Source organism: Cryptotermes secundus, unplaced genomic scaffold, assembly GCF_002891405.2.
Source record: "Cryptotermes secundus unplaced genomic scaffold, Csec_1.0 scaffold280, whole genome shotgun sequence".
In the NCBI taxonomy this organism is placed as follows: domain Eukaryota; kingdom Metazoa; phylum Arthropoda; class Insecta; order Blattodea; family Kalotermitidae; genus Cryptotermes; species Cryptotermes secundus.
Window position 1 is genome coordinate 1521638 of NW_019720566.1, and position 12608 is coordinate 1534245.

General features: G+C 38.6%; 1 protein-coding gene across 3 annotated transcripts in view; it reads right to left on the reverse strand.

Annotated features, from left to right (window-relative positions):
• Nucleotides 1-293: 293 nt before the first annotated feature.
• Nucleotides 294-12608, reverse strand: part of LOC111868652 (cGMP-dependent protein kinase, isozyme 1) — a 167207-nt gene continuing 154892 nt past the window's right edge. For all 3 annotated transcript variants that reach the window (XM_023859523.2, XM_023859533.2, XM_023859515.2), the window contains 5 exons: nt 10689-10920; nt 8466-8629; nt 5398-5583; nt 5158-5224; nt 294-1578 (listed from right to left, as the gene is read on the reverse strand). In XM_023859523.2, the coding sequence (XP_023715291.1) occupies nt 1483-1578; nt 5158-5224; nt 5398-5583; nt 8466-8629; nt 10689-10920 (745 nt within the window). In that variant the 3' untranslated portion in view covers nt 294-1482. The remainder of the gene's footprint in view (nt 1579-5157; nt 5225-5397; nt 5584-8465; nt 8630-10688; nt 10921-12608) is intronic.

Consider the following 12608-nt stretch of genomic DNA (forward strand, 5'->3'; position numbering starts at 1 on the left):
GACGGGTGTCTGCAAAATTTGTTCCTCGCTTGCTCGGAGATGACCAAAGAGAAAACCGCGTGAATGTTTGCCGCGACTTGAAGAGTGAAGTGCAGTTTTCCCTAACAGAAAGCAAAATTTCACGCACACTCTTTGTTCCTTCTGGTCGGCCATCTCACTAATCGCCAAATTGTTGAAACAGGAACACACACAACAGAGCACCACAGAGAAACCACTTAACTCAGACTGACGCCAGCTCACTAACAGTCGCGGGAGACCCCCAGCTAATACCACCTAGCAGCACAACTCGTAACTACAAAGCATGCGCGCGCAACAGGTCGTTTCCGGTTATTTTTGGGTCCCCCTTCGTACATCGCTTGTTACTGAATTGTCCTAATATGGGTGCATATTAGTATTATTTTTAAAATCCATTGATTTATATATCTAGTCATAATATGTGTTGGTATTTTGATATTACAGTTAACCTTAGGGCTAAAATTATTTAAATTAGTACTTGTGTCTTGTTGATACGATGTTGATTTCCGTTAATGCTTGTTGTATAGTAGAGGGTGATAATGTCCTCTGGGATTCGTTGTTAATGTTTTTTTATACTGTAACGTATAATCCATTGCTAGGCAATGGGTCACTAAAGACATTTTCATGGCAACAATAGAAGAATTGCTGTTTCTATGCAACAGCAACATAAATACACCTCTATAACAATAGAGGAATTGCTATGGTACTGTGTTCTCAATGTCTTTTCTGTGCATGTTCCATGCTGATGTTCTGTAGGGGACAATGAAGGTTGTCTACAGTCAGTCATAGAACATGAAGAAGAAGGAAGAGACGTCTCTGCAGTCAAGATTGATTGCGAGCTGATATAACTGAATGTAATTTTAATCGAAGTTCCAATAAATCCATTCATCAAATCCAGAACCTATTATTATTTGTCATGCAAACTCCAAATACATGACAATATGTTATGTTCACACAGAACCGCAAAACAGGAATAACGTTCAACAGTAGGAAGCATATAAACACACACTTCAAACAGAACATAGCTAAGACATTATCACCCTCTAATATACCAGCATCACGGAAACCATTGTATCGATGAGACACAAGTAATAATTTAAATAATTTTAGCCCTAAGATTAACTGTAATATCAGAATGCCAACATATGTTATGACAAGATAGAGAAATCAATACTAATATGGACCTATATTAGGACAATTCAGTAACAAACAATGTACTTATGAAACTGCCTGATGATGATCCAAACATGGATTGAAACATGTAGTAGATGCTTAAATAATACCAATGTCAGTACAGTGATACTGGACTGGTTTTGTTTGAAAAAAATTGTTGTGTTGATGGCCAAGAAAACCACACTGTAACACACAACAGAATGCAGACAATACAGATCCTGCCCTGCCTATCAGTCATCTGAACCATATAGTTGCCAGAGCACTGTTACTGGTCACTCCAATGGTGCTGCAATCTCAGAAATCCATGTCCCAGTTGGAGAATTCATCAGGAGGTATGTCATGGTCTTTTGGATAGAAATCGAAGTTAGAAGTGTCTGTTGGACCATGAATCTGAAATCCAAACCAACACTTACCACAGAATTCTCCACTCATCTGGGAGATCAGGACTTTAACAACCTATAATAGTATGCCTATTATACAGTTTAAATTAAGTTACACGAATGTTGAGAAAATTAGAAAGTGCCTGTATGTAATATGGCCAGTCTAAGGATGAATTGTGCATAACTACAAAAAGTAATGTGCTTAAAATATATGCTCTGTCAGAATTATATAAAACATTATCAATATGCATGAAGAAATGCAAATGGAGCTTAATAATTGAAGCAGCATATAATAAGGCCCATAAGACAGTAGCTTAATCTGGGTCACAATCTATACGCAAAATCTTCAGTGCAGCTTCGAACAAGGCCAAAACATTCTTCATGCACCCGAGATTGGCAGGAGACACAGACATGAGTATCTGAGAAAAAATCTTCAAAACATACTGCACACATCCAGAGCTCTTGTCTACTAGAGGAGTTGACCTGAAGTTGACAGCTAATCATTCAGTTGTGTCATGGTCCCCTGCTTTTTATTGCATTTAAAATGCCTTATGCTTTAGTGCCTGTGCTTCTTAGTTCATATTCTTTTTGTGACCGTGTTCATCATTTTCACTTTCAATGTTATCATGATGGCAGAAACAGGGTATTGTTTAATGGGCCTTATTTTCTGTCTGATATCACTGCTATGTTTAAGGTAATAAGAATGCATAACAAATGAGACTTGTTTTTATTTTTATTATTTAAAAATGAAATTACTTTATGTATGATTTAAAATAGCACTGAAACAATACTTAAATACACACTCATTCTACTCTATTGATGAATACCTATTGTCTAGAGAATAACTTATGTATCTTTAAATAGCCTTGTGTGTAGTCACTGTATATTCTTGGTTTCTCTTGTGTGAAAACTCCATTTGGACTGTACATGTTTTGTATTTATATGACATATTCCACATCCTATAGTCATTTTGACTATTTGGATCCATGGAATGCAATGCAATGCAATGCAATGTTATGATCATGGCTTTCAGAATACAGAATAAAAATATAGAAATCTCTAGGTACCCTTAATGAATTCTAAAAACGAACCAAAAGTGAAGAAAACTGCTTCTTGGTGCCTTCATCTCACCACTTATGGAATGTGCAATTCTTGTAGGGCTCACCAGAAAGCAACTGAAAGAGGTGATTGAGAGGTTCTGCATCCATATAGTAAAATGGACAAATGCCAAAATGACAATGGGTTTTATTTCTGGCTGGCCCTTATTACCCATAGGTGCCACATTATAAAACGTTTATCTCTCACATACCATAAACTAAGGCACTGTTATGTCTATGAGAAATGTTTGTGCCACCAACTGGAAAGATAGATCAGCCATATTTATGTACAGTATATATGAGGGGGTACCCAAAAGAAACCGAACTTATTTTTTTTTAACTTATTTATTCAAATTTTAAGCACAAACCTTCAGTCCCCTTCAACGTACTCTCCACTTACACTAATACACTTGTCTAGTCTTTTATTCCATTTTTTCAAAACATTGTCTAAATTCATCTTTTGAGATGCTTGACAGCGCCTCCATCGTTTTTTCCTTCACCTCAGCAACATAAGCAAAACGCTTTCCTTTCATGTCTCTTTTCATTCGAGGAAACAAAAAAAAAGTTTTGATCATTTCAGGACTCTTCTTTCAAAGCACAGCATGCTTCCACGCGACGTTGTTTTTGTTCAGCAGTCAGCAGTCGTGGCACGAATTTCGCAGCCACCCTTTTCATTCCCAAATCTTCTGTCAAAATTCGCTGAACTGAGCTCCAAGTCACTCCTGACAGCTCCACAATTTCTTCAACATTTTCATATGTTCGGGCCGTGGAAGGACGACCAGAGCGAGGTTTGTCATCACTTGACATTTAACCATTTTTGAAATGGGAAAACCACTCAAACACTTGAGTTTTCCCCATAGCATCGTCCTTGTATGCCGTTTTTAACATTTCAAGAGTTTCTGTTCCACTTTTCCTGAGCAAAAAGCAGAATTTCACTGTCGCACGCTGTTCACGAAAATCAGCCATTGCAAAAACGACGATCACACAAAACAGTTGTCACTATAAACTCTGCCGAAACTAGTCCTTACCTTCTGAAGCAACGGTAGTCGGCTTATCGACTCAGGAATGTTAGCTCTATGCGCTCATAGCGGCAAAACGCGGTACTACAAAAGCTCTGCCCACAAAAAAATTAGTTCGGTTTCTTTTGGGTACCCCATCATACATAATAAGAAAATAATGGAAATTTACCTATGGCTGAAACAGTGAAATGCATATTCTAAAGCAGGCATCAGTATTGGACTATGTAATTTGTGAAGAATTTAATGATGTCTGAGATTGAAGAATGGTGATTCATGCTACTAGCTGTGACCATTTCCACATATAAAATTTAATGGAATGCTGTGCCATGATTCAGTTATGCCACAATACCAAGGTTTAATGTAAGGTCTTATAAATAAAATTACAGTGCAGTCACATTAGAGTGAATGATACAGTCTGGTGCTTCAGTGAGGTGAGTCACTTCCACCAAATATCTTTTATTTAAGTGTTACAGGAAAATAGCATGGCATTTATAAGGAGCAACTGTGTCTAGAAATTATGAAGGGGGTATTTTTACTTGAACCACTTTGGTCTCAAAATTCCTCTTTCCCATTAATGTCGGGTATGTAATGAGGGTATACTTTCACTACAAGGTACTGAAAAGTAACATTTCCAAAAACAATTGTCCTGGAATCAGCTGCACTCATTTACCACAAAATAGATTATTTCCCTGCCTATGTGTCTAGGTACTGCCAAGATCTGCACTGCTCCTGGTCCCATGATGTGGGTCATTACATAGCTTAGCCAGTAATGGAGATAATTTGAGAAGGTATGAACAGCAGAACCTCAGTGTAAAGAATTCAGGAGAACTAAATCTTCTAGGCCGGTCACGGTAGCCGAGTGGTCTAAGGCGTACACTGTCTTTGCTCGCTCGGAAGCCGGGATCATGGGTTCGAATCCCACTCAGGGCATGGATGTTTGTGTGCGTTTTTCTTTGTCTGCAGGTAGAGGCCTTGCGATGAGCTGAACACTCGCCCAAGGAGTCCTACTGTATGTGTAAGATCTAGAAAAACCGAAGTGAACGGAGTTCATGGAGTTAGGCCTAGGCCCACTGGGGCTGTATTGCCAAGAAAAAAAAAATCTTCTAGACTTAGGAGCTCCTAATGTAGAGGTTATAGTTATGTAAATAAGTACATGGTGCCATAACATAGAGGATCCACAGTTTTCTCAGTCATATGAAGGACTGTTACGTAGATATTTGTGAGATACAGGGGTCACTGTGCTAAAAATACTAGACTGATTCTTCAGTAATATCACTGTCAGATTGGCTCCATAGATTGGAATGATGCATGTGGAGCACTGTGGAATCATGATTGGCAGAAGAAAAGTGGGTACTCGGAGGAAAAACCTACACCAGTTTTACTTTATCACCAGAAATCAGACAGAGACTGTCCTGTGATTTAACGTAGGCCTCCATGTTATGAACCCAGGAACTATCCATAACTGATACTTACTTGTTGAACTATTGGACCCACTAGAGTTCTCTGTCGTAATCCATCCCAATCAAAACCCTGAAACCACCTGTAAGGCAATTCACAGGTATATAATTCTACTCACTTTTCAAACAGAAGTTTAATATTGCAAAATATATAAGGACATGAAGGAGTTCTGAACAGAAAAGGAGTTCACATAGGGACACAGGGAGTATTCTCTGGAGATATAAGTCACTCAAATGTTGCAGTGTGCAGGCTTACTTGTGTTTTTTAATGTCTTGGATTCCACCACGCTGATAACCAAGGCGTTCAGTAGGAGCATCACGACATAGCCGTTTGACGAGGCTCTGGGCAGCACGTGTAATATGGCGGGGGAAGTCCACCATGTCAATACCCTTCAGAATTATGTTATATGTCTTCATGGGGTCTGTTGCAGTAAATGGAGGTCTAAAATGTGACAAGAAATATTACTTGAAGCAGAAGATTTGGACACTGTGAAAATCTGAAATTCAATATAATCAAATGCAATAAAAATGGCTGCTACAAGATCTGTTTATATTTCTAAGCAGTTCTACTTAATCTGCACTGGGAACAACCCAATCATACTCCCTTCTTTTACAGGATGTGACATAAATCTCCTTAAATTTCTACTGAACATGGCACCATAAATTCTAGTTTCACTGGCTACAGCCCTGTCACCCATTAGTTTTTACTGAATACAGTCCAGTAATACTCCAGTTCCAACCTATTTCAAAGTCTGCCAGGTGCACTACTGGCCTGCTCCAATTTCTGTTGCATAAACCATATCATGCTTCAATTTGAACTGTATGTAGACCTATCATACTATAACTTCTACTGTATGGAACTGTAACTGTCCAGTTTATGGGATGGTCAATTGATGTTTTGTGTATGGTTAGGGTTTTGTGAAATTCCTCACTTTCGCCTCACAATTTGAAATTTTCCCCGAGACAAGCAGCAATTGAAGCCAGCTGCCCATCCGTAAATCAGTCAATTTAATGCGTAAAACAAGGCTGAGTTCTTTAGAAATTCTAAACTTGACAGGGGAAGTCATAAATTTAGCAGCGTCGTTTCCTGCTACCCCAAAATCTCAGTTTGACAGCCACGCAGCAGGTGGCAAAGTTCACCCCTAAACTGTACACTGGTGGATATTCGCTTTCCTAATTGGAGGAAAAAGATGAGCAACCTCCCAGTCTGCCCGGTCCAGCCAATCATCATCTGAAGTGGGAGGTCCTTTGCCCGAATTTTGGTTAACCAGGGCAGATATTTACCATTCAGAGGGTGCTTGGCAAAGAGGACTCTGAAAGTTACATTCACCGGGGGTACACGTGTTCTGATCCTCGTAAACACCCCCTGTGGTGACTATTACGTGTGCGTCCCTGTAAACAGTAAGGAAGCCTACATCCACAAACCTGTGGAATGTGTCACTACGGTGCTGTTTCCATTTAAATAGTGCAGATTGAATAAAGACTTCAAACAGTTAATTGGTGTTGAGGTGACTTCCCTACACCTAAAGCCCCACTAATCACCCAAATCGTGGCCAGTCAACATGCCCTGAGAGGAGTTCGATTTCTCTACTAGAGCTAGCAGAATCAAAGGACGGTTACAGAACCCTATCATACTCCATTTCCTATTGTCCAGTTTCAAACGCAGACAGCTTCAGGCTACTAAAATTTTCATTGGATACAAACATGCTTCCTGAATTTCTACTGGCCAGACCCATATAGTATAATTTCCATAGGATGCAGCCCTCCAAAATCAAATTTACATTGAATATAACCCTACCACACTTCAATGTATGCTAGATAGAACCCTATCCTACTCAAGTTTCTACCATATACAATGCTGACACACTCTTATTTCAATCACATACAGTTTCCCCATTTTTCAATTTCAAAGCTATATTGCTGTGTCCAGCTCAAGCTTCTGCATGATACAAACCTGCCTTACTCCATTCCAATGGGATAAAGTGCTACCCTATTTCACACTGGTGGATACAATGCTGCCTCAGATGGAACTATCTAGGATGCAGTTTCATTCATGAAGGATATATCTGAATGTGGAGTCGTGCACATCATAAACTTAACACTTCGTGGGCAGGTGATTTAAATATTTAAATCACCCTGGGGACCGGCATTTTTAAACATACTACCCTAACTTGTGCACTGTTCACTTTAAAAATTAATATAAAATCTCCTAATTAATTTTTTGAACTAAAATTTTTGGAGAACACTTACCAATGCTCCTAGAAGTGCTTGAGAGTGATATTTCCGGAAACATTCCCCTTTGTGAAGTGGCGTTACACAGAACGTGCAATGTAGACAGTCATACTCCTTTTTTTTGTGAACTGTGCAAACACTAGAAGTATTCTTCCCCTTGGAATGTTCACTCTTCACAATTTTCATGAGGGTATTTTTCTGCATATCACTCAAGAGTCGCCCTGAGGGTCCACATGAGGCCTTCGTGGGGTGGAAGTTGATGGGCCCAGTCATACTAAGTCTTTGTGTGACCCTGGTTCTGCCGCCACCATCTGGACTGTAGCCCAGGCCTTTGCCTCATTCATCAGAAATGCTTTGTATTTCAATTTTGAATCAGGGTTCAGATTTTTTTTTAGATATTTTGCTGTCCCCGCAATGTTACTACATGCAATGTTATTACCCGCATTATTGTCGGTGCTACTGTCACTTTTACTGTCTGTGGCCACAATTCTTTGTTGTCCCCCGTCACTGTCACTGTCTGAATGACAATCCATTACTACGCGTCTCACAAGGCAGATCAGCTAGGTCATCGGAGGAGAATTTGTCCTTGATCCATTCTCCCCACTAGCTACTGGCTGATACACACAGCTTGAAGAAGGCTTTATAGTCGGCAAAGTAAACAGTGAGGTCAAGTTACTGACTGCTAACTAAAGATTCCAGAATCTTATCACGCATCTGCAGGCGGTTGCATGCAATGTAGGTGGCGCCAGAGCGCTGTATAGTGTGCTGCAACTTATCGTGTTCTAAAAGCCTGTTAACGCGAACGGTCCGTCATATTTAAAAGCAAAAAACCGTTTAAAGGGTGCGCGGTCCGCAAAGTGTTAATTTTCACACCAATATTTACCTCAGCATACAAGAAAACCCAAAAATTGCTAGGCTATCATATCATGAGAGTGAAGCATGAACCATAACCTCTAATCTCTATTAGGCCAACTATATCTAAAATTGGGAAGGATGTTTCCTTGGTGACAATGGTGATGATGACAAAGTCTGTACTATCAATATTTCATAAACCTGCATGACACAAATGGAAAGCCATGAATCAGAACTTACGTTCCGGTCAACAGTTCATGCATGAGAACTCCTAGAGACCAGTAATCCACAGCCCTGTCATGACCCTTGTTCAGGATGATCTCTGGTGCAACATACTCGGGTGTTCCACAGAATGTCCATGTTTTAGAGCTAAAGCCAAGTCTTTTGGAAAAGCCAAAGTCAACCTACACAAAGTAAAATTTGTCTTAGTTATTGCCAGTATGAGCACATAAGCAATGAAGTCCATAAGTGATAAAACACAAAAATCAATGAAGAGTTCTCTCTTCAGGAATATAATGCCATGTAGTCTGTTGAAAGTCAACTGACATTTTGGGGAACATGTAAGCCAACATCTCCAGGGTTGAACAGTATGCCAAGCAAGAAGCTAGCATGAAGCAGGCAGCAAGAAAAAGCTCTGCTTCAACTCTCAAGTAGTAGGGGACATGTTCCTTTGAAATGTTAGTTGACTTTCAGTGGACTACATTTCATTATGTTCCAGAAGACAGGACTCTTCATAACCACCACTTTGAGACCCCCAAATTTTGTGTCAAAATTCATATTTAGGAAATTCATGTACCTGTATACAGCCTCACTGATTTCATGGAGTAGAATCCATGAAAACCTGACAGTCACCCTAAGAAACTTCACACATTTTATGGGACCTGAAGATTCATTACCACCAGTGGCGTGTGGTACTGTTTTTGTTAAGGGAAGCAGTGGTAGCTAATAAACGAACTGATAGCAATCAACTCACCAAAATTTACGTCACTTATTGAGTCAATAAGGTCGTTTTGTATTCTGTTCAATAAACTTGTAAATACTGTACTGTTCTCTAGGTGAACATTGAGTTTATGATCATATCTCCTCAATAAGTGAACTAATTCCACATAATTACCTGGTCGATAGAATCCACGCTTTCATCATGACCATGGAGGGCAAGTTGCCTCTTTCTAAAATGGCAGATGATATCAATCAAGTGTTTCATTATTTCTCTATTTTCTTTCACATTTTCATTATGCTGTAGTATCATCAGGCACCTTTGATTGTCAAGTTGATAAGTCAATTCGAGATTTCCCAAACATAACAAGTTGCATTGTTGAAATAATGTGAGTCTGAGAGTTCTCGTGTTTCAATGCTTTATGAAAGTTGTTGATATCACCAAACCTAGTCTTGTTCCATACTTTTTTTTTCATTGAGAAACAATAGGCATGCCAACAAAACAATTTTCCCATATTATGGCAACCGGATAGCCACTCTGTTTCAGAATACTGTTCCAAATTAAATTTCCTCACACATAATTTGGTTTGTGCTTTAAGTTCTGGCAACTTGCATGTCGGTCCTCCTCTTTCTATAATTATTTTCTTTACAGAAAAGTACCTGCTATTAAACCCCCGTTTTAAAAGGCTTTCGATTGCACAGTCGCAGTCATGTCTGCCCGCATTCATTTTAGCTGTTCCCTGTGCATGTAATCTATCACTCCCCTGTCAGATGTACCACAATATTACACTTGCTTCCCTTAAACACAGATAGCTTCTTTCTGATGCGTCAAAATACGATCACAAATACAATCTTACACCATCTAAATATGCACTTACAATATTTTAATAAAACTTAATGCTACCTATAACACCCAACAAGACTGAAATCACACATAAACAGTTAATTTTCACATAACCATCGAAAGAATACACTCCTTCGCTTCCATATCACAGACATTGGCCAGCAAACCGAAAGTTGCTTCCCTGCCCATTTCGGGTGAGACGAATTCATACGAAGTTTAACGAAAGGAAACTTGGTCCATCCTACCAAGCAGGGAAAGGGAGCAGGCGGAAAAAGCATGTGGCCTTTACCATGACTACGCACTAAATGTTCAGAACATGAAAATATTCATATCCTTATTATTCAAATTGAATTATTTATATATGACTTCTTTTCTTTTCATTTCTTACTTATGGAAGCAATGCTTCCCTTGCTTTCATGCATGACACGCCACTAATTACCACATTCATAAGGTTTGTTACTGGACCTTCCATTAACAGATATCCCTTCTAGTAATAACATGGGAGACTAGATGGAAAGACAGAATTGACACTACTTGTTAAAAGTGACATATAGTACCTATTCTGTGTTTTGTGAAACAGAATGACATTTCAGTTAGTGTTTATGCAGTTACATTGTTATCAGAGAACTTTACTGATCTTGTCATACAACATGTTTGGTAGAAGTTCGAGTAATGTAACTCACCAGTTTGACATAGCCCTGCGTGTCTAGAAGCAAGTTTTCTGGTTTCAGGTCTCTGTAGATGATGCCTCGTGCATGAAGATAATCAAATGCTTCAATCACACATGCTGTTACAAAGCGGGTTGTGTGATCATCAAAACACCCTCTGTCCCTTAGTATTGTCCACACCTCTCCCCCAAGACATGCCTCCAAAAGCATGTAGACATACTTGGAATCTCGAAAAGTGCGGTATAACCTGCAGGATGGTAGAGGTTAGAAACTGCTCACATAGTCATCCTCCGTTTGTGCATGAGGGTGTAGAACCATATTGTATTAGTACTCTACAGTTATAATACCAAAATCCAGTTATTTACAATTACATTTTTAAATTCATTAATGTCTTTCACTAAAATATAACTGTATTAACTCGATTTTTTCCATTACATGCTTCAGCATGCAAGATCATCTTCATGTCAATGTAACAATATATAGTATTATATAATATTTAAGCATCCTGTTACATTCCACATTCCATATAAATGTAACACTTTATTGTAGATCTTGTCCCCGTTCTTTTACACTACATGTTTCGGCCACAATCGGCCATCATCAGGTGCATTTCACTTCATGTAGCTGTCACACTGCACTCAATATTAACATTTAAACTCCAGATTCCCGATTGTTCATTGCTCTGTCATCAGTTGGCACCCGATATTCCAGAACTCCCCTTGTTCATTTTGTCAGTTATGTTTAAAATCTTTATTAATATTCACACGTTGATTGGTTTAAAATGTTAAGTTCTCAATTTAGCTTTGATATTTAAAATTTAAATTTAGATTTAAAATCAAAATCACAGAGATACCTGCTCTATGCTTATATGTGCTGCAGCGGCTACCTCGTGCTTTCAGCACAACTTGCATGTTATCTGTAATACACAAATATTCGTGTTATTGTTTTATGTTCTTACATTATTCCTGTATGCAGTATTTTATACTGTTATGTGTACTTACTTTGTGCAGGTTCTCTGTGTGCGTACCACTGCGTTTCTTTAATACGTTTGTTGTCTGGTTTGTTGTGTGCTGTGTTTTTATGTTGTTGAGTGTGGAAGGGGAATGGGTGGTGGGGGGAGTGGGGTGTACCGTTAGTTGGTATAGATCTCGTGTATTGTTTGAAATATGGGATTGTGTGTATCTATGTATGTGTCATTCATGTGCAGGCCCTTCTTACTTAGCTTATATATATGGTAGTTTTTCTAGTGTATTCAAATGTCTACCTTTCCTCCCCGTTGTTATAACTTCCGTTACGTCTGTTATTGTTCTGTATGTATGTCCCATGTTTAGTATGTGATTTGAGTATCCAGAATTGCTATTATTATTTCTAATATCGTGCATATGCTCCTTATATCTGGTGTTAAATGTTCGGCCCATCTGTCCAATATATTTTAATGGGCAACCTACACATTTCATTTGGTATATACCACTTTTATTATATTTATCTAATTGTGGTTTATGTTTAAGTATATTTTCAGTTGTGTTCCATGTGTGAAATGCTACTTTTATATGCGTGTCTTTGAAAAATTTCGTGATTTTTCATATGATTGACGACAGAGCAATGAACAATTGTAAATCTGGAGTTTAAATGTTAATATTGAGTGCAGTGTGACAGCTATGTGATGTGAAATACACCTGATGTGGCAAAAAAACATGTAGTGTAAAAGAAGGGGGACAGGAACTACAATATCGTAAAGTGTTACATTTACGGAGGAGGATTATACATATAGAAATATAGAGTATTATTACCACCCAACAGCTGTTCATCTTATATAGAATAACCTTACTATTATTAATAATGGAATTGTTATATTTATTTAAGACCAGGGTTTAACATTTAGACAGAACTTGTATGGAACAATTTCCTTTGAGATAAATTTGCAGTTCACTAGGC